Below are 22780 nucleotides of genomic sequence, written 5' to 3'. Positions count from 1 at the left end.
ATCCTGAAGAGCCACATCTACACAATTCTTGAACACCTCCAGAGATGGTGACTCCACCACCTCCCTGGGCAGCCTGTTCCAACTCCTCACCACCCTTTCAGTAAAGACATTTGTCGTAATATCTAACCTAACCCCCTCATGGCACAACAGAAGTCCACTTAGCTTGTTCCAAGTGTATTGTCCCTATCAGGTAAGACTGAAAAATGCCATCCTGAACTGAAGAATTTCTTCCCTTTGTGATTTATCTTTTATGATTTAGAATGTTTATAAATCTGATTTGGAATGGCTTCGTGGCATTGGCTGGATTCCTCTGGACTCAGTGGAACATAAGAAGGTTAAGAATGCCCAGGAGCTGGTAAATAAGGTAAGAGAAAATATTTCAACAGTTCTGCAGTTAGCTTTTTTTTGGTTTAGGCACAACATGTACAACACATCTTTCATTTCTTTGCAGAGGTCATACACAAAAGAAGCCCTTGATAACTTCTCCAACTATACCAGTGTGGTTGACACTCCTGACATTGTGTTGGCAAAGATGAACTCTGTCAATCAAAGTGATGTATGTACTTCTGTAGCTATTCTGTTACTTAGAATCAATAATGACTTCATTCACTGTTCTTGCTAAACTCTGCTATGCTTAACCTTCTTGGTTCTTCTTCTTCTTGACCTTCTTAACCTTGTGTGTGTATGTGTCTGTGTGCATGCTTCATGAGCAGCAGGTTTTCACTGGGCTAAATAAGGTTAGTAAAAAGTGATATAAATTAACACCACAATAATGGTTTTGGGTTTTGTTCTGTAGAAGGATAAAGCACATCCCTTACTTAGAGTTTTGCTCATAGTAGCTTCAAATTGAGTCCTGTTCATGTTGCACCAGCAGTTAGTTGTATAGTGGTGGAGTTCCTGGTGTTGCTACTAACCTGCGTTTCTTGGTAAGCACATTTAATTTCACCAGAGTTCTCTGCAGATTTAGTGCTGTGGTATTTGCCTATGTGTTACAGCAGCTGAAATGTACTGCACAACATGATTATAGAATCACAGAATGGTAGGAGTTGGAAGGGACCTCCAGAGAACATCCAGTCCAACACCCCCTGCTAAAGCAGGGTCACCTAGAGCATGCCATATAGAAACACATCCAGATGGGTATTGAAAGTCTCCAGCAAGGGAGACTCCACAACCTCCCTGGGCAGCCTGCTCCAGGGCTCCAGCACCCTCAAGAAGTGTTTTCTTGTGTTGAGGTGGAACCTCCTGTGTTCTATCTTGTGCACATTGTTCCTTGTCCTATCACTGAACACCACTGAAAAGAGACTGGCACCATCACTTTGACAGCCACCCCTGAGACATTTATAAACATTCATCAAATCCCCTGTCAGCCTTTTCTTCTCCAGGCTAAACAGCCCCAAGCTCTAAGTCTTCATAGTGGTTCCCCACTCATCCTCATAGTCTCCATTGGACTTTCTTCAGCAGATCCTTGTCTCTCTTGAACTGGGAAGCCCAAAACTGGACACAGTATTCCAGGTGTGGTCTCATCAGGGCAGAGGAGAGGGGGAGAACTTCCCTAGACCTGCTGGACACACTTTTGATGCACACTCCAGGATGCCATTGGCTCTCTTGGCCACAAGGGCACATTGTTGTCCCATGGAGAACTTGCTGTCCTCTAGGACTCCAAGGTCTTTCTCCATGGAGCTCCTTTCCAGCAGGATGACCCCTACTTTGTACTGGTGCCTTGGGTTACTCCTCCCCGGGTGCCAGGCTCTGCCCTTGTCGTTATTGACTTCATGAGGCTCACCTGCACCCATCTCTCCAGCCTGTCCAGATTTCACTGGATGGCAGCACAGCCTGGTAGGGTGTTAGCCACCCCCCCTAGTTTTGTATCATGTGTGAACCTGCTGAGGGTATACTCCATCCCCTCATCCAGCTCATTGATGAAGATACTGAACAAAACTGGACCCAGTACTGATCCCTGGGGAACACTACTGGCTACATGCTGCCAAGTGGGCTCTGCTCATGATCCTATCATGAGGATACAATAACAGCATGTTTATTTCTAAGGGATGGGCTCGTTGGGATAATGGATTCCTCCTGTGGAATTAACATTGTGCTTGTTTTCTTTTCTAGCTGAAGTACAAAGAGACATTTAACCTTGAGAAAGGCCAATACATTGGATCTGATGATACTCCTGCACTGAACCATGCCAAGGACATGGCCTTACTCTACAGTGATGTAAGATTTCATCTAACTCAGCTTGAAGTTGTTTCTTTTGAAAGGAGCAGAATGTGGAGTGGACCTCAGAGAACTGGCTTGTTCCTGTCATTAGTCTACTGGGTGCCACTGGGAAAGTGATTTAGTCTCTTTATTCTTCAGTCAGTCTCAGTTGGGATCATTTAGATAATTTCTTTCCTTATTGAACTGTTGGCTCAAAGCATTGCTGTGTGGTGTTTGGAAGTAGTGGTAGTAGTAGCAGTAAAGGAGGTAGTGGTAGTAGTAAATTTTGTGTGACAAACTCTCTTTATAATTCCATAGAATCATAGAATTGTCAGAGTTGGAAGGGACCTCGAGGATCAGCCAGTTCCAGCCCCCCTGCCATGGCCAGGGACACCTCACACTACAGCAGGTTGCTCACAGCCACATCCAGCCTGGCTGCAAACACCTCCAGGGATGAGGCTTCCACCACCTCCCTGGGCAACCTGTGCCAGTCTCTCACCACCCTCATGGGGAACAACTTCTTCCTCACATCCAATCTCAATCTACCCATTTCTGGTTTTGTTCCATTCCCCCCAGTCCTATCACTCCCTGACACCCTCAAAAGTCCCTCCCCAGCTTTCTTGGAGCCCCCTTCAGATCCTGGAAGGCCACAATTAGGTCTTCTCGGAGCCTTCTTTTCTCCAGACTGAACAGCCCCAACTCCCTCAGTCTGTCCTCATAGCAGAGCAGCTCCAGCCCTCTGCTCATCCTCATGGCCCTTCTCTGGACACCTTCCAGCACCAATGGTAATGGTATCTTCCAAGACTACTCATGACTTTTGAATTATTGTTTTTATAAGAGAGAAAAATTGTAGATTATTTCCATTATTAAGCAGCTACTTTTCAGTAGCTCTAATGATTTTAATTGAAAACCTCTCATTTTGGAGAAAGTGACCACTCATCCATACGAAGAGCTGCTTCATGATTTAGTCTGAAGGGCAAGATATTTAATATTTAACAAAATACCTATCAAAAAAGGGATCCTGACACAGTGAATGCTCTTATAAGCAACAATAACATTGGAGATTTTTCACAGTTTTGAGCATGTATCTATAAAATGATTGATGTCTGTCCTAGACTTCACTTCCAAGCAATAGTTCACACCTGTATCTGGGAGATTTTTTGTTACCCTTCTGGCTGAGAAATGTTTCATTCAGAATAGAATAGAATAGAATAGAATAGAATAGAATAGAATAGAATAGAATAGAATAGAATAGAATAGAATAGAATAGACCAAACCAGATTGGAAGAGACCTTCAAGATCATCGTGTCCAACCTATCATCCAACACCACCTAATCAACTAAACCATGGCACCAAGCACCCTACCAAGTCTCCTCCTGAACACCTCCAGTGATGGTGACTCCACATAACAAAGCAAGCAGAGATCAGCTCAGGTTTTGTGCTCTGATACCTCCCTGAACTGGAGCACTTTGTGTTACTCATTCTGCTTTACACACACTGAGTAAATGCTCAGAGTATCATAGTATCAGTCAGGGTTGGAAGGGACCACAAGGATCAGCTAGTTCCAACCCCCCTGCCATGGGCAGGGACACCCCACACTAGATCAGGCTGGCCAGAGCCTCAGCCAGCCTGGGCTTAAACACCTCCAGGGACGGGGCCTCAACCACCTCCCTGGACAACCCATTGCAGGGCTTCACCACTCTCATGGGGAAGAACTTCCTCCTCACCTCCAGCCTGAATCTCCCCACCTCCAGCTTCATTCCATTCCCCCTAGTCCTATCAAGTCCAATCATTATCGAGCTCTACCAAGTCTGGTGCTAAACCCTGTCCCAGTCTATCATATTCCATGTACAGAGTCAGGTTTCTTAGAAAGCAGAGTGGATTTCTTTAATCAAAAGCTGTATGTGCTTTGTCTAGAAACTCTACAAAAAAGCTTGGGAAGTCAGCAAGCCCATTGGATATACCCTGGATGAGAAATACATTCCAGTGGTGGGAGCCAAGCACGCCAACTACATCAACAGCGAGGTCAGTGTGACTGCTCCCTTCTGGCCCCCCTTTCCCCTCTGGGTTGTTGGAACGAACTTTAACACCGCCACCTGAATACTTTTGCAGCGTAACTACAAGGCCATATATGAGAAGCTGAAAGGCCATTACCTGGCTGGGAAGGAGATTGGTGATTTCCCCAGCGTGGTTCATTCCCTGGAGTTCCAGAAAATAAGGAGCGCGGTAAGCAGAGGCTCGCTTTGGCTGGAGCCTTTTCCTTCCTCTGTTGCTTTAGTGTGGTATATTTACATATGAATAATGCAGTGGTTAACAGGATCAGTTGAAGTGGTTTCAATGTGTTGATGTTTCCTGAATGGGTGTTGTGTACAGAGCTGGAATATCACAGAATTGGAGGGGTTGGAAGGGTTTCCTCTAGAGGTCATCCAGTCCAACCCCCCTGCCAGAGCAGCATCACCTAGGATAGGCCACACAGGAACACTTCCAGGCAGGTTTTGAAAGTCTCCAGAGAAGGAGACTCCACAGCCTCCCTGGGCAGCCTGTTCCAGGGCTCCAGCACCTTCACAGGAAATAAGTTTTTCTCATGTTGAGGTGGAACATCCAGGTCTCTCAGTCTTTTCCCATAGGAGAGATGCTCAATTCCCCCAGTCATCCTCATGGCTCTCTGTTGGATTCTCTCCAGCAGATCCCTGTCTTTCTTGAACTGGGAAGCCCAAAACTGGAGACACTATCCAGGTGTGGTCTCATCAGGGCAGAGTAGAGGAAGAACCTCCCTAGACCTGCTGAACACACTTTACTTGATGCACCCCAGGATACCACTGACCCTTTTGGCCACAAGGGCACATTTCTGTCCCATGGAGAGCTTGCTGTCCACTGGGACTCCAAGGTCTTTCTCCACAGAGCTGCTTTCTAGCAGGATGAACACTTGTCTGTACTGGTGCCTGGTGTTATTCCTCCCCAGATGCATTTGTCCTTATTGAACTTCATGAATCATTGAAGTTGAAATGGTTTAGGAGATTAACAAAGGATTTGTTCAGTTGTTAGAATAGTGTGTGTGGGGGGAACTTCTTCAGGTTAAGAATCTGAGCAGTAAGAAATGCTGCACAACTTGGCATACTTTTGCTTTACAGAAGAACTGTTCATTTGGGATTGAAACAGGAATTTAAGAACTGGAAAAGTCAGGGCACATTTGTTGTTGTTAGCATCACTGCATGCAGAGCAAGTCATGCAAGGCATGGAGTTAGTATAATGCCAAGCCTTCTGTTTTCATTCAGACAGGGAGATTTAACTAGATTAAAACCATGTTTGTAATAATATGACTTCTTTTATCTTGAAGTCTTGCTGATTGTATGTTAATAAAGTTATAATTTCAGCCTGCTGAATCCCATGGAAGCTTAACCACTAAGTCTTAGAATTGTTTGGGTTGAAAAAGACCTCTAAGATCATCCAGTCCATCAACCCAACCCCACCATGGCCATTAAGACATGTCCCAAAGTGCCATGCCTACAGGTTTCTTGAACACCTCCAGGCATGGTGACTCCACCACCTCCCTGGGCAGCCTGTCCCAGTGCCTGTCCACTCTTTTTAATGATTCTTTTTTTTCCCCAATATCCAACCTAAACCTCCCTTGTCACAATTTCAGGCTGATAGCACTGAGCCAGGGTTCCAAAAATGTGCCTTAGATGTTCCAAAACCATGCTTCAGGTGTTCCAAAACCACACCTCAGCTTGTGCTATAACCTGTAGCCTGTTTAAAGTCAGAATTACTCAGCCAACCACTATTCTGTCTTCTCTTTCCCCCAACCTTTCCATTTTAGTTGGCATACAGGAAGAATTATGAAGACACCAAGACAAATGTCCATATTCCAAGTGACATGATGAACCATGTGCTAGCCAAGAAGTGCCAGTACATCCTCAGTGACCTTGAATACCGACATTACTTCCATCAGTGGAGCTGTTCACCTGAAGAGAATGATGTCATCCAAGCCAGAAAAGCCCAGGAAATTTTGAGTGATGTATGTGTTTCATTTAGTTTTTTGACATGTTACAGGATACAGAATAGAATACAGGATTAACCAGGTTGGAAAAGACCTTTGAGATCATCAAGTCCAACCTATCACCCAACACCATCTCATCAACTCAACCATGGCACCAAGTGCCTCAGCCAGGCTCTTTTTAAACACTTCCAGTGATGGTGACTCCACCACCTCCCTGGGCAGCACATTCCAGTGGCCAATCTCTCTTTCTGGGAAGAATTTCTTCCTAACATCCAGCCTAAACCTCCCCTGGCACAGCTTGAGACTGTGTCCTCTTGTTCTACCTTCCATGTATTTGTTTGTTTGTTTTAACATAAAGTGCTTTCCTGTATTTTTCCACAGTATTTAAATAGCAAATGAACTAATCAAGTCTTTAAGCTTCCAAATAGTTTGGAGTTACTGAATGAGCCTGGTTCAGCTTCAGGAGTAACCTTCTCCCTGAGTTTTGCACAAGTGGAAGATACTAAGTGTAGAGAAGAAAGAAATGCTGCTTTCTCCAAGCAGAAGGCAAATTCTTTCCTGACTTAACAGTCTGTTTTCTTCCATATAGGTGGTGTATAAAGATGACTTGAACTGGCTGAAGGGACTTGGATGTTATGTCTGGGATACTCCACAAATTGTGCAGGCAAAGAAATCCTATGATCTCCAGAGCCAAGTAAGCATGGATTCAGATTGCCTCGGGTTGGAAGGGGCCCTCAAAAGTCATCTTGTCCAACACACCTGCAGTGAGCAGGAACACTTCCAAGTAGATCAGGCTGCCCAGAGCTACATCAAGTCTGATCTTGAATGTCTCCAGGGATGAGGCCTCCATCATATCCCTGGCAACCTGTTCCAATATTTCACCACCCTCACTGTGAGGAACTTCCTCTTTTTCTCCAACCTAAATCTTCCCTGCTCCAATTTCAAACCATTGTCCCTCATCCTATCACCACAGGCTCTCCCCAGCCGTCCTGTAGGGCCCCTTTAGACACTAAAATGTAGCTATAAGGTCTCCCTGCAGCCTTCTCTTCTCCAGACTGAACAGCCACAGTTCTTCCAGCCTGCCTTTGTAAGAGAAGTGCTCCAGCCCTCTGATCATATTTGAGGCCCTCCTCTGGCCTTGCTTCAGCACACCAGATGAGGTCTCACCAGGGCAGAGTGGCAGAATCACCTCTCTTCATCTGCTGGCCACACTTCTTTTGATGCAGCCCAGTCTGCTGCTGGCCTTCAGGGCTGCAAGTGCCCATTGCTGGCTCATGTCCATTCCTTCAAGAAGTAAATATTTTCTAGGTTGAAGACTTTTTTTCTTCTATTTCTGATTCCCTGGGACTGACCAAGCAGAACAAAGTCATTCCTATGACATCAGAAATATTTTGTTCACTCTTCCACTTTTGCCTGTAGAAGCATGATCACTTTTCTTATTGAAAGAGCAGAAAGCTTAGATGTATGGAAGGACAGTGGAGCTGTGGCTTCTAACAGTGAGAAGATAACACTTTGCCTTTCTGTATGCCACCCTGTGCACAAGATACCTCAGTGAGGAGGCATTTATGGTGGGGAAATAATGTCTCTTGCCTTGCTGCCTGTAATCTTGGCCTAGTAGCTGCTACAAAGTGATGTGCAGTTTTCTTTATCCCTTAGCTCCTTGGCTATATGTTAAGTATTTCTCTTCTATGGCCTGCCTCTTTTATCTTAACTGGGCTTTAATCCTGGACTTCAGTTGTCCAGAACTGATTCTAAGGGAAGCTGGCAGGGAATTTCTTGCTCATATTCAAAGATTCACAGATTGCATTGGGTTGGAAGGGACCTCCAAAGGTGGTCTTGTCCCAGCCCCTGCAGTCAGCAGGGACAACTTCAACTAGCTCAGGCTGCCTGGGACCACATCAAATCCTATCTTGAATGTCTGTCTGATCTTCAGTGTTTTTAATTTTCTGCATTAACCTCTTGGGTTTGTTTTGTGTCCTTAGATAAAATACACAGCAGCAGGAAAAGAGAATTTCCAGAACTTTGGTGTTGTTACTGACACCCCTGTCTATGTGACTGCAGTGCAGAGTGCCATCAATGCCAGCGATGTGAGTCTCCCCACTTCTTGCTTCCACTCAGGCTTTTCCTTCTGCTCCCCCTAGGAACTGAAGCAAGTTAACTAAACCTGTCTTTTTCATTTCCCAGGTGAAATACAAGGAGGATTATCAAAAAACTAAAGACAAGTACACACCTGTGGCTGAAACAGTGGATTCTGAAAGAGTTCAAAGTTTGAAACACCTCTTCAGCAATGTAAGTGTTTCTACAATGACTTTGTTCTTTCTTTTCCAGGTGCTACTGTGTCAGGGTTTTGGTTGATTTTTTGTTTGATCACTGTTTGATGATTAACATTCAAATGTGGAACACACCAAAGGCAGTGGTATCCTCCTTGACTGTGGAGGAGATGCTGTATTTGGATAAGTAATGTTACCTTATGTATTCAGTATTCCTAAGGTTGGAAGAGACCTCAGAGATCATTGAGTCCAACCTGTCACCACAGACCTCATGACTAGAGTAGGGAGGACACTACTGCCCACTGCAGGCTTGAATTTCAGGCAGAAGGCAGATTTTCATATGTAGTCCCAGCCTTGTCCAACTAGATGCGTTAATAAATGGATTCCTTGAAGAGAAATTGCACCTGAACAAAACTGGGACCTTGCATGAGAATGCATGTGAGGAGTTAGAAGGCATTTTTGTCACCCTGCACTGTAGTACAGGCTCCTGGTGTTAAGTAAAAGTTTCAGTGTATAATAGAACCATGGAATGGTAGGGATTAGAAGGGACTTCCAGAGATCATCCAGTCCAACAGCCCTTCCAGAGCAGGATCACCTAGGGCAGGTCCCACAGGAACACGTCCAGATGTGTTTTGAAGGTCTCCAGAAAAGGAAGTCCCACAACCTCTCTGGGCAGCCTACTCCAGGGCTCCAATACCTTCACAGCAAAGAAGGTTCTCCTCCTGTTGAGGTAGAACTTCCTGTGTTCCACTTTATATCCATTGCCTCTTGTCCTATCACAAGACAGCACTGAAAAGAGACTGGCTCCTTCTTCTTAACACCCACCCTTCAGATATTTATAGACATGAAGAAGATCCCTTCTCAGCTTTCTCCTCTCCAGACTAAGCAGCCTCAGCTCTCTTAGCCTTTCCTCATCAGACAGATGTTCCAGTCCCTTCATCATCCTCATAGCCTCCATTGGATGCTCTAGTGTGTATCCCTGTCCCTTTTGAACTGGGCAGCCCAGAACTGTCCACAATTCTCTAGATGTGGTCTCACCATGCCAGAGTGAAGGAGGAGGAGAACCTCCCTTGAGCTGCTAGCCACTCTCTTCAGAGTGCACCCCAGGGATCTGTTTGCCTTCTTGGCCCCAGGGGCACATCGCTGGCTCATGGACAACTTGTATAAAACCAAAAGGGCTTTTAATTTTTGTGGATCTTTGGCCATTACCCAGGAGGAGAATTTTTTTTCACTCACAGAGACTTTCTATTTCCTCACAGAACCTCTACAAAAAAGCCTGGGACAAAGTGAAAGCCACTAGCTACATGTTGCCCTCTGATGCTGTACCCCTGGCACGTGCAAAAGAACTGAAGCACAACGCTAGCATTGTAAGTGAATCAAATACTTTCTTGGCTTTTTAAACCAGATAATCAGTTCTAGCAAGGAAATCCATCATGCCTTGCATATACTATAGGAACAATACTGGCTGTTTTTATTGATCTTCTATTTTAACTTAGATGTGTACATGTGGATGATCAGTGTTCTGTGCTAATCTTTTGGATAGCAGCCCCTTTGCTGCTGCTTGCCATTAAAAAACAACCACCACATTTTATAGTCATAGAAGCTGTCTTCAAAATGTCTAATTAGTGATTTTTTTGGGGGGTGGGGGTTTGAGTCTAAATTGTATAAGCATCCAGGTCAGAAAAAACACTGGATGGCTTTAAATGATGTTTTACTGAGAAGAGAAAAACATAAGCTTATGCTTGACTGAACTGAGGCTTGTGAGAGGTCACTCTCTTCATGGATAGCTTTAAATGGGATTGCTGGCACAATAAATAACAACTTCTGCATCTATTTAATTCTGAAGCCTTCTGGTCAGCTGTTGTTATTTTGATAGCAGGGTGGTTGAGATTCTCTTGCTTTACCACTGAAAATAAAATGGAAACCCAAGATACTGCTTCAAAGTCTTTGTGTGCTGTTGGGCTCTACTAAATATTTTGGTTACTTGATTAAGTTTTGATCCAAAATGTAACAGTTGACTCACTGATGTCAAGTTGTTTCTTGCTTTTCTTTGCACCTGCTTAGGTAAAATACCGAGAAGAATACGACAAGTTTAAAGCGCTCTACACACTGCCCAGAGGTGTTGAGGATGACCCCAACACAGCAAGGTGCCTTCAAGTTGGAAAGCTTAATATTGATGTAAGTGTTTGCTGCTCTGTCTCTGCTGATAAAGCCAGGTCTCTTCTCTCAGGAGAATCCAGATCCATCCAGACACTCCCCTTCCACATCCATTCGATGGTGCTCAGCATTTGCTGATTCCTATAGCACACCTACAGATGTCTTTTCGAGCTCAACCCCTGTGTGGCTAAACCCTTAGTGTCACATCTTTGTGTCTAAAATGGAGCACTACGGAGTCTACCTCCTTCTAACAGAGCAGTGCAATGAAAGTTTCACAAATCAGACCTTATCACCCTAGGGAAGGTTCTGCAAATTGTTTTTAGAGCAGCCAAGATGTACATTTTCACACATGCACAGTTTGCATTCGGTTGGAAAGGGCCCACAAAGGTTATCTTGTTCAACACTCCTGCAGCCAGCAGGGACACCTCCAACTAGATCAGGCTGCCCATGGCCACATTGAGTGTGATCTTGAATGTCTCCAAGGATGGGGCCTCAACCACATCCCTGGGCAACCTGTTCCAGTGTCTCACCACCCTTATTGTGAAGAACTTCCTCCTGACACCCAGCTTGAATCTACCTTGCTCTAGTTTCAAACCACTGCCTCTCATCCTATCACTACAAGCCCTTCTAAACAATCCATCCCCAGCTTTCCTGTAGGTGCTTTCAGATACTGAAATGTATCCCTAGAGCCTTCTCTTCTCCAGGCTGACCACAGCCAAAGTGATTGCTCTCCCACTACCACCCCATGAAAATGATCATTCAGTGTTCTTCAGACTGATCTGCTTCAGCCTCTTTGTCAGTATTATTAACCTACTGCTTCAACTCTGCAGCGCCTCTACAAGGAAACCTATGAAAAGAACAAGGCCAAAATCCACATCATTCCAGACATGGTAGACATAATTTCTGCTAAGGATGCCCAGAAGAAGATCAGTGAAGTTGACTACCGCACGCACCTCCATGAGTGGATCTGTCTGCCAGATCTCCAGATCAATGCCCATGTCAGGAAAGTGACAGATCAGCTCAGTGATGTAAGTTCCTAACTCCTGTGTCCTTGGCTCACCTGGAAAGATTCATGCTCTCATGGCCTGTTACAAGAAGTGGTTTTAGCAAACACTTAGTTGGAGCTCTCTGAAGTTGCCATTTGGATCTGTTGCATTATGCCCTGCTAAGCAGCCTCTGGATTGTGTTTTCTTAATGCTTGTGTGTAGTGATGTGGCTTGGTGTGAGTCACTTCAGTGTTGTCAGTGAGAGCACTGGGTCATAACATCATAGTTCTACCAGTTCAGCCACCCCCATCTGAAAATTGTCCCTATTTTAGAATAGGGTGGGGTGGAGTGGAGTGGAGTGGAGTGGAGTGGAATGGAATGGAATGGAATGGAATGGAATGGAATGGAATGGAATGGAATGGAATGGAATGGAATGGAATGGAATGGAATAGAGTAGAGTAGAGTAGAGTAGAGTAGAGTAGAGTAGAGTAGAGTAGAGTAGAATAGAATAGAATAGAATAGAATAGAATAGAATAGAATAGAATAGAATAGAATAGAATAGAATAGAATAGAATTAACCAGGTTGGAAAAGACCTTTGAGATCATCAGGTCCAACCTATCACCCAACACCATCTCATCAACTAAACCCCATCAAGTGCCCCATCCAGTCTCTTGTTGAATAAGATGTAGAATCATAGAATTGCCAGGGCTGGAAGGGACCTCAAGGGTCATCTAGCTCCAGCCCCCTTGCCGTGGGCAGGGACACCTCACACTAGATCAGGTTGCTCAGAGCCTCATCCAGCCTGGCCTTAAAAACTTCCAGGGATGAGGCTTCTACCACCTCCCTGGGCAACCTGTTCAAGTGTCTTACCACTTTCATGGTGGTAGAAAGTTGTGAAGTCTGAGAAAATCCTGGTGGTGCAAAGCTTCTGAACACTTGCCCTGCATAAGTCATCCCAGAGGAATCACAGGGTCACAGGATGTTAGGGGCTGGAAGGGACCCTCGATGATCATCAACCCCAACCCCTCTGCCAGAGCAGGACCATAAAATCTAGCACAGGTCACACAGAAGGCCATCAATAAATCATTGCCCAGCAGGGTATGCAAATAGTATTCTGACAGAACATTGTTTTGGTTTTTATTAGCCAAACTGAATAGTTTTGCTTTTCTTAAGGAGATAAAAAGTTACAACAGTGCTAACCTTGCTTGCCCTCGCTTGGCAGTTGCATTTCAGCCTGCATGTAGCAGGAAGAGATTACAGATTGCTGTAGTTAGCAATAAGAGATTAGAGATTAGCAATGAATCTTACAGCTTGCTTCTTTGCTCTCATCCCTCAGGTGGTATACAAGGATGATCTGAACTGGCTGAAAGGCATTGGCTGCTTTGTTTGGGACACTCCAGAGATACTCCATGCCAAGCACGCCTATGATCTGCGCAGTGACGTGAGTGGATGAGCAGGGTTTACTTCTTAGCTGTATTCCTCCATTGTAGTAAAAGGGTGCAGGAGCTTTGTCCTAGGCCAGGTGTAATCTGGGAAATGGTATGTACCCTGCTCTGCTGAAGTTCTCCTGTATGAGTGTTTAAACATCCTTTTCTGGAAAGCATCAAGCATATTCACAGTATCACAGTATCACTAAGGTAGTATCACAGTATCACTAAGGTAGTATCACAGTATCACTAAGGTTGGAAGAGACCTCAAAGATCATCGAGTCCAACCTGTCACCACAGACCTCAGGACTAGACCATGGCACCAAGTGCCACATCCAATCCCCTCTTCAACACCTCCAGGGATGGTGACTCCACCACCTCCCTGGGCAGCACATTCCAATGATGAACGACTCTCTCCGTGAAGAACTTTCTCCTCACCTTGAGCCTAAACTTCCCCTGGCACAGCTTGAGACTGTGTCCTCTTGTTCTGGTGCTGGTTGCTAGAGAGACTAACCCCTTCCTGGCTACAACCACCCAGCTCCCTCAGTCTCTCCTCACAGGGCTGTGCTCAAGGCCTCTCCCCAGCCTTGTTGCCCTTCTCTGGAAGGGCATTCATAGAACCATAGAATGGTAGGGATTAGAACAGACCTCCAGAGATCATCCAGTCCAACAGCCCTGCCACAGCAGGGTCACCTAGGGCAGGTCACACAGGAACACATTCAGATGGGTCTTAAAAGTCTCCAGAGATGGAGACTCTACAACCTCTCTGGGCAGCCTGCTCCAGGGCTCCAGCACCTTCACAGCAAAGAAGTTTTTCCTCATATTGAGGTGGAACTTCCTGGGTTCCAGTTTGTGCCTATTGCCCCTTGTCCTGTCACAGGTCACCACAAAAAAATCCTGGCCCCTCCTTCTTTGACACCCACCCCTCAGTTATTTATAAATATTAATAAGAACTCCTCTCAGGCTGCTCTTCTCCAGGTTAAACAGCCCCAGGTCTCTCAGCCTTTCCTCATAAGACAGTTGTTCTAGTCCCTTCATCATGCTCATGACCTCCATTGGACTCTCTAGTCTATTCTGGTCCCTCTTGAACTGGGGAGCCCAGAACAGGCCACAATACTCCTGATGCGGTCAATCTGTGGCAGAGTAGAGGGTTGTCTCCCTTGAGCTGCTGGCCACACTCCTCTGAACACACCTCATATGTTTAAATACTTGTCTTCTCAGAGAAGCACTTCAAGGGTTCTGAAAGAAGATTATTTTATGTAAAGCAGAAATGATGCAGAGTTCACATCAAAAAATGCTTTGATGTTGATGTTCAGATTCCTTTTTCTACTGTGAAGATCTTATGGCACATCCTAAGTTTGGGGTTAAGGCATTAAAACAGGGGAGTATCCATCCTGGGGGTTGAGAATGTGTGTTGCCTCATTGAGCACTCATCCTGTGGTTGCTCTGTCTGTTCTGTGAATGAGTATTGACATTCCCTAGCAGTCCTTGATAAAACTTATCAGCTCCTCTGATCTAATAAGTAATAGCTGAAATAAATAGTGGATAGAAAGCAATGCCATGTTCATTTATTTAGCCAGAATTTCAATACACTCTCTGGTTAAATGCTGGTTCACTAATGGAATAGTTCAGTAACAGAACAAATAGTGAACAGGTTAATTAAATTTATTAGATTACTAATGACTGGCCTGACTCCTTAAAGCTCTTCAATTTCTCTCTACAGATTAAGTACAAATCTAAGGCAGAAAAAATGAAGACTAAGTTCACCACGGTTGTGGACACTCCTGTCTACGTCCAGAATGTTCTCAGTGGCTTGAATTTAAGTGAAGTAAGTGTCTGTATCACCTTTCACCCCCAGTATTGCACCTGCCATGACCACCCAAGTTCTAGAAATGTGACTTTCAAAAATCATTTCAACTTAATAATTGTGTCTGGTTATCTGTAGCACATTGCCTATGCCTTGGCTGAGATATCAGTGAAGTATATCTCTTTATATGCAATCTAGATCTTTACAGGCTTAGTGATATCTAAAAAGATAAGTTTATACAAAACTAGAGAATGTTAGGGGTTGGAATGGACCTCAAAAGGTCATTCAGTCCAACCTCCTGCCAGAGCAGGATCACCTAGAACAGGTCACACAGGAAGACATCCAGGAAGGTTTTGAATGTCTCCAGAGAAAGAGGCTGCACAACCTCTCTGGGCAGCCTGCTCCAGGGCTTAGTCACCCTTACAGTGAAAATGTTTTTCCTTACGTTCCCATGGAACCTCCTTTGCTCCAGCTTGCACCCATTGCCCCTTGTCCTGTCACTGGACTGAGCAGAGCCTGGCTACATCCTCCCACCACTGCCCTTCACACATTTATAGACATGAATGAGGTCACCCCTCAGGCTCCCCTGCTCCAAGCTCAAGGGCCCCAGGTCCCTCAGCCTTTCCCCACAGGGAGATGTTCCACTCCCTTCAACGTCTTTGTGGCTCTGTGCTGGACTCTTTCAAGAAGTTCCCTGAAGTCCTTCTTGAAGTGAGGGGCCCAGAACTGGACACAATATTCCAGATGCAGCCTCACCAGGGCAGAGTAGGTGGGGAGAATAGAATAGAATAGAATAGAATAGAATAGAATAGAATAGAATAGAATAGAATAGAATAGAATAGAATAGGCCAGACCAGACCAGGTTGGAAGAGACCTTCAAGATCATCATGTCCAACCTATCATCCAACACCACCCAACCAACTAAACCTTGACCTACCAACTACTCCCCTTGTGATACACCCCAGAATGCCATTGGCCTTCTTGGCCACAAGGGCACATTGCTGGCTCATGGTCATCCTGTTGTCCACCAGGACTCCCAGGTCCTTTTCTCTAGAGCTGTTCTCCAACAGCTCAGTCCCCAGCCTATCACTAAAATCACTAACTGCCTGAAGTCTAAAAAACCTTCATCCCCAGGAGAGATTCCTGTGTGTAAGCAAACAATAGACCCTGTGAGAGAACAGCAGAGCTGTGACTCTCCCCTCATGACTCCTTCTTTTCCTCTCCCCAGGCTGTCTACCGTAGCGAATATCAGCACAATGTTAAAGGCAAAGTGATTCCCACTGATAAAACAGTGGATTTGGAGCGGGCATACAATGCAAACAAAATACAGAGCGAGGTAAGTACGACACTTTTGGGGTCACAAAAGTTCTGATGTTCAAAGAACAGATCCTCTTCAAGTTGATGTCTGTCTTTAACTCATCAGATGAAGAAGGTAGATGTCCCTGATCCAAAATGAAAGCGGGGAAAGTCCTCATTTCATCTACACTCTGCATTAAAATGCAGACAGGGGGGAAATCTTTTGCCAGTTGCCATGAAGGTGTTTCTGATGCAGCTAAGGAAAGCTCTCAAATGTCACCCCCAGTTGACACATGCTCTCTCTTTCTCTCTTCTCTTGCAGAATCTGTACCGCTGGGCTGGTGTGAATGCTCTCCCCACTGGATACAGCCTTCCCACGGACACCCCCAGCTTCCAGCATGCAAAACATGTCCAGTACATTGGCAGTGATGTGAGTAATGTGCTAGGTCTCCTTCTACAACCTGGGCAGCAGGGGAATATTTAATGCCTATCCTGTATGAGAATCACAGAATGTGTTGGATTGGAAGGGTCCCTCAAAGGTCATCTTGTACACCCCCCTCGCAGTGAGCAAGGACATCTCCAGCTAGATCAGGTTGATCAGCATCCCATCAAGTTTAACTGTGCATGTCTTCAGAAATGGGGGCTCAACCACCTCTCTGGGCAACCTGTTGTAGTATTTCACCACCCTCGCTGTGAAGAACCTCCTCCTAATGTCCAACCTAAATCTACCCTGCTCTAGTTTAATACCATTGCCCAGGAACCAGGGCCAAGATCCATCCAGGGGGAACAACTAGGAGCTGTGGGAAACAGAACAGAGATTAGAGACAAGCTACCTACAGCACAGGTCCAAGGTAAATCCAGGAGATCCAGGACTAGAGACAAGCTACTGATAAGACAGGACTAATGTCCATCCAGGAAATAAGGACAGAGATAGGGCTGAAGACAGGTCTGCTTACAACATAGCTCAGGCAAGGCCTGATGTCCCATGTCAAAGCAATTAAGTCTCATTCCTGCACTCAAGCTCCACCATTGATAATGTTTGCCTTAACAGAATGGAAGTATTACCAGCCCCAAGAATCATCTGAATGAATTACTATGAAACAGCTAAATCTCCTCAGACAGATCTGAATGTTTTATTAAATGCAAGGGGAGTTTAAAGCAGTATGAATCTTGAGCCCCTTTATAAAGGTAAAAATGGTGATGAGGGAATTATTGAACTCTGATATAGCCACATCTTAGCTGTTTGTCTCTAAAACCCTGTCTCCTTGTACAGCAGAAATTACTGTCAGAACTGCAAGGCACATAGAGTAACAAGCAAATGAAGTTTCTGTATGGTTTTGTTCCTCTTACAGCTGAAATATAAAGAAGCCTATGAGCACATGAAAGCTAAAGGCTATACTCTGGGACCTAAAGATGTTGGGTTTGAAAATGTGAAGAAAGTGAATCAAGTCATTAATGAGGTACAGTAAAGGCTTGTGCTTGCTTTCAGTTGTATTTCTAGTGCCCAAAATAGGAGGGTGGGGCTGTAGGATCTCTGCTCTTGGAGGCTTTGAAGAGCAGTTTAAACAAGTACCCCTCAAGAATGGCAAGGGATCACTGATCCCATCTTGGAGTTGAGCTGTTTGGTTCTTTGAGGTTTTTGATAGCTCTTCACTTGCTGTAATCCTGCAAAAAAAAATGTTACTGTAACAAGATGAATTGTAGCAGAGTTTAATTACTGATCTGCTGCTACTTGATTAAAGCTGGGTAGAAATGATCTTACCTTTGTGACATTGGGTCTAAATATTTTTAGGTTTCATGTTTATGGAATCATTTATTTGATCATAGAATCACAGAATGGCTTAGGTTGGAAGGGACCATCTACTCCAACCTCCATGCCATGGGCAGGGATACCTCTCAACTAGACTTGGCTGCTCAAGGCCAACATAGCCTTGAACACCCCCAGACAGGAGACATCCACAACTTCCCTGTTCCACAGTCTCACCACCCTCATATTGAAGAACTTCTTCCTAAGATCCAGTCTAAATTTACTCTCCCTCAGCTTCAAAACCTTCTCCCTTGTCCTGTTGCTAGATACCCTTTTGAAAAGTCCCTCTCCAGGTTTCCTGTAGGATCCCTTCAGGTATTGGAAGGCCTTGTCTTTAACAGGACTAAAAGAAGCACACACATTTACATGCTTGCAGGACCAGTGTCTCAGGTCCTGCATGCATTAGAGGTGATGCTATCAAAACAAGTGTGGAAGATCTTTACCTGGTTAGACAACAGTATGCTTGTTCCCTTTTCTTGCTAGTGCTACAATACCTAGCATACAGCCTGCTCTTGAAGGAGAGAGAAGCTCTCTGCCAAACTGCTTCTTGTGTTGAGTTTTTAACATGAGGAATGCTGTCTCCCCTTCTCCTCCAGAGGTTGTATCGGGCAACATACCACAAGAACAAGGACAAGATCCACACCACGCCAGACACCCCAGAAATCCGTCAAGTCAGAGCAACCCAGGAAGCTGTCAGTGATGTGAGTGTCTTTCTAACAGGAAAACCAGAAGAGGCTTAGAACAATTCAGCATGAACAAGCATGTGAAATGATGCTTTTGTTTTGTCTTCCAGCTGATCTACAAGTCAGACTTCTTTAAGATGCAAGGACACTTGATCTCCTTGCCATTCACTCCTCAGGTCTTGCACTGCCGCTATGCTGGGGACATCACAAGTGATGTAAGCATCTTCTGGTACAGTACCTGCTCTTTGAACCCATCAGGCCTGGAACCTTTATATTCAAAGTGGAATTTGGCTTCAGAAAATCATAGGATGGTTTGGGTTGGAAGGGACCTTAAAGATCACCTAGTTCCAACTCCCCTGCCATGGGCAAGGTCACCTCCCACCAGTCCAGGTTGCTCAAGGCCCCATCTAACCTGGCCTTGAAGACCTCCAGGGAGAGGACATCCACAACCTACCTGGACAACCTCTTCCAGTGTCTCAGCGCCCATATTGGAAAGAATTTCTTCCAAACCTCCCTTCTAAATCTTCCCTCTTCCACCTCAAAGCCATTGCCCCTTATTCTATTACTATAAGCCCTTGTCAAAAGTCCCTTCCCAGCTCTCCTGTAGCCCCCTTCAGATAGTGGAAGGCTGCTCCATCATCTCCCTGGAGTCTTCTCTGGGCTGAACAGCCCCAGCTCTCAGCCTGTCCCCACAGGGGATTTGCTCCAGCCTTCTGCTCATCTTTGTGTCCTCTGGACCTGCTCCAACATTTCCATGTCCCTCTTGTGCTGGGGGGTGCCATAACTGGACACAGTAGTGCAGGTGTGGTCTCATGAGAGCAGACTAGAGGGACAGAATCACCTCTCTCATCCTGCTGGTCACACTGCTTTTGATGCAGCACAGGACATGGTTGACTTCCAGGCTGTAAGCTCTCATTGCTGGCTCATGTTGAGTTTCTCATCAGCTGACACCCCCAAGTCCTTCTCCTCAAGACTTCTATCATTTGCATTCTATTTTGAAATAGATAAATGCTTTGGGACTGTGCTTAGGGGCTGATAAGTGAAATTAATTAACTGTTTTTAATTGCCTTATAGATTAAATACAAAGAGGATCTCAGGTGGTTGAAGGGCTTGGGCTGCTTCCTCTATGATACTCCTGACATGGTCCGTGCTCGCCACCTGCGTAAGCTCTGGGTAAGATTTTTCTCCTGAGAACCACATTAAGCTGCAATTGAGTTACTTATTTACACACTCTTTACTCAAAAGCACTTTACTTGTACTCTTTCTATACACACTTCTTTACTTCCAGAAGTTAAATGCATGAAACAGGGAATCATTAAGGTTGGAAAGGACCTGTACATTCATCAAGCCCAACCTTCTACCCAGCACCTCCAAGACCACTAGGCCACGTCCTGAAGTGCTACATCTACTTGTCTTTTGAGCATCTCCAGGGAGGGTGACTCCATCACCTCCTTGGGCAGCCTGTTCCTATCATAGTATCATAGTATCATTCAGGGTTGGAAGGGACCACAAGGATCATCTAGTTCCAACCCCCCTGCCATGGACAGGGACACCCCACACTAGATCAGGCTGGCCACAGCCTCATCCAGCCTGGGCTTAAACACCTCCAGGGACGGGGCCTCAACCACCTTCCTGGACAACCCATTCCAGGGCTTCACCACTCTCATGGGGAAGAACTTCCTCCTCACCTCCAGCCTCAATCTCCCCACCTCCAGCTTCATTCCATTCCCCCTAGTCCTATCACTACCTGAGATCCTGAGCAGTCCCTCCCCAGCCTTCCTGTAGGCCCCCTTCAGATCCTGGAAGGCCACAATGAGGTCACCTGGGAGCCTTCTCTTCTCCAGACTGAACAGCCCCAACTCCTTCAGTCTGTCCTATTAGGAGAGGTGCTCCAGCCCTCTGCTCATCCTCATGGCCCTTCTCTGGACACCTTCCAGCACTTCCATATCCCTCTTGTAATAGGGGCTCCAGAACTGGACACAGTACTCCAGGTGGGGTCTCAGCAGAGCTGAGCAGAGGGGGGAGGATCACCTCCCTTGCCCTGCTGGCCACACTTCTCCTGATGCAGCCCAGGATCCGATTGGCTTTGTGGGCTGCAAGTGCACACTGAGAGCTACTGTTGAGCTTTTTGTCCACCAGCACCCCCAAGTCTCTCTCCTCAGGGCTACCTTCCAGCCAGTCACTGCTCAGCCTGGATTTGTTTGACCCAAAATGTTTGACCCAAAACTCATGAAAATGAATAAAAACTTCAGCCTGCATTTCTTGCCATGCAGCTAGTTAGTCGTTTCAAAGCACTGTCAGATTTCACTCTAAAATCTTCTTTACTACCAAGAGTAAAAGCTTCCTAAATAATCTGGTTTCTTCTCCTTTTTCCAGTCTAATTACATATACACTGACACTGCCAAGAAGATGTTGCCTAAATACAAAGTGGTGTTGGATACTCCTGGATACAGAACAGTTCAGGAACTGAAAACCCACTTGAGTGAAGTAAGTTCCATATTACTCCTGTACATCTTTGTTAGCTACAATTAAGCTCAGACCTTCTCAGTGTTTCATTGGTTTTTTTTCTGCAATACAATAGATATTAGAACAGCAAAGCTGTGATTGTTCAGCTGTTAAATGAATGTATGCAACAGAGGAAATAATTCATGGACTTGTCTTTTCCCAGCTGGTTTACAGAGCTGCAGGCAACGAGCTGAAGACAAAATACACTTCTGTCCTTGATACACCTGACTTCTTAAGAGCCAAGGAGGGACAAAAGATACAGAGCCAGGTGAAAAACTTGTACTGATAACAAACCTAGTCAAGGAATCCCTCTTCATGTACTCTTTAAGTACAGCAAAAGCTTGGCAGGCCTTTTCAAACTAATGTCAGATTCTTAGAGAGGATGTTTGAGTGACTGCTGCTCATTTTGAAGTGGCTTTAAGCATTCATGTTGACCCTGTCTGTGGAATGGACATGGTCAGCTATGTCCATCTGAAACAGAGCATCAAACTCCACTATGGTTCAGTTCAAATTGTCTGAAACTGCCATTGTCAGAGGAATAAATATGTGTATCCATCTGCCTTTATTCACTGTAATTTCATGCCTCACATTGTAGTTCATTATCTGAGTTATTAGCTACCCATTTTGTGGGGGTTTCATGTTTACTCATCAGAGAAAAACGGACCTTCAGGAGGCTTTTATCTAAACCTAGATCTGGATGTAAAGCAGAGAGATCATTAATATCCCAAACATTTGACTTCTTGGTTTGGGAGGATGTTATTGGCAGTTAGAGAATATCAAGAGTATGACCCGTGAGATGGTGTGGAAGAGGAAAGGACACTTTAATTTTCCCTGGGGTAAATTCTGTGGTTCTGTATAGATTGGGAATTACTTACAATCATTTTTCAGGGAGGCAAAGTAAAACTTCAATGGAATGTGTGGGGTTTACTCTTTTTTCTTTTGTTCTGGCTGCAGTACCTGTATGTGGAACTTGCCACAAAAGAGAGACCCCACCATCATGCTGGTAATCAGACTCAAGCCTTATCACATGCCAGGCACGTCAAGGACATGATCAGTGAGGTAAGGTATTGGGGTTTTTGTTTGGTGAACTGTTTGCAAGTTTCATTTCTGACTGTAGTGAGAGTTTCAAGGCTCAGATCTGTTCACCTTTCATTTAGCTTTGTATCTCTTATGCTCTTATCACATTTCCTGCAGAAGTTGTGTTGAAAGAGTACAGTTTTATAAATATCTTGTAGTATTTTATAAGGTACCTATTTCCTAAGTGCTTGTCTGCAGACTCTAAGCTATGCTGGCTGCAAGACCAGGTCTAGGCCTGAAGAAGCTGAACTTGTTTCTCAAAGTTTTGGCAGAATCATAGAGTGGCTTAGGTTGGAAGGGACCTTGAGAATGGAGGGGAGTGGAGTGGAATGGAGTGGAATGGAGTGGAGTGGAATGGAATGGAGTGGAATGGAATGGAGTGGAATGGAGTGGAATGGAATGGAATGGAATAGAATAGAATAGAATAGAATAGAATAGAATAGAATAGAATAGAATAGAATAGAATAGAATAGAATAGAATAGAATAGAATAATCAGATTGGAAAAGACTTTAGAGATCATCAAGCCCAACCTATCACCCAACACCATCTAATCAACTAAACCATGGC

The 22780-nt window shown here is 45.0% G+C and overlaps 1 protein-coding gene across 14 annotated transcripts in view; it reads left to right on the top strand.

The window, feature by feature from the left end:
* The window catches only part of NEB (nebulin), a 178863-nt gene that overhangs the window by 92699 nt on the left and 63384 nt on the right, over positions 1–22780 (top strand). For all 14 annotated transcript variants that reach the window (XM_068166774.1, XM_068166767.1, XM_068166773.1 and 11 more), the window contains exons 81-103: positions 260–364; positions 452–556; positions 2113–2217; positions 4117–4224; positions 4312–4425; positions 6017–6214; positions 6786–6890; positions 8179–8283; positions 8381–8485; positions 9726–9833; positions 10531–10644; positions 11454–11651; positions 12947–13051; positions 14761–14865; positions 16073–16180; positions 16463–16570; positions 17493–17600; positions 18544–18648; positions 18741–18845; positions 19705–19803; positions 21007–21117; positions 21299–21403; positions 22090–22194. In XM_068166774.1, coding sequence (XP_068022875.1) covers positions 260–364; positions 452–556; positions 2113–2217; positions 4117–4224; positions 4312–4425; positions 6017–6214; positions 6786–6890; positions 8179–8283; positions 8381–8485; positions 9726–9833; positions 10531–10644; positions 11454–11651; positions 12947–13051; positions 14761–14865; positions 16073–16180; positions 16463–16570; positions 17493–17600; positions 18544–18648; positions 18741–18845; positions 19705–19803; positions 21007–21117; positions 21299–21403; positions 22090–22194 — 2634 coding nt within the window. The remainder of the gene's footprint in view (positions 1–259; positions 365–451; positions 557–2112; positions 2218–4116; positions 4225–4311; positions 4426–6016; positions 6215–6785; positions 6891–8178; positions 8284–8380; positions 8486–9725; positions 9834–10530; positions 10645–11453; positions 11652–12946; positions 13052–14760; positions 14866–16072; positions 16181–16462; positions 16571–17492; positions 17601–18543; positions 18649–18740; positions 18846–19704; positions 19804–21006; positions 21118–21298; positions 21404–22089; positions 22195–22780) is intronic.

Source organism: Melanerpes formicivorus, unplaced genomic scaffold, assembly GCF_026170545.1.
Source record: "Melanerpes formicivorus ecotype bairdi unplaced genomic scaffold, bMelFor1.0.p_v2 SCAF_106, whole genome shotgun sequence".
Lineage (NCBI taxonomy): Eukaryota > Metazoa > Chordata > Aves > Piciformes > Picidae > Melanerpes > Melanerpes formicivorus.
Note: the sequence above shows the minus strand (reverse complement) of the source record. Positions and strands in the feature narration are given on the sequence as shown.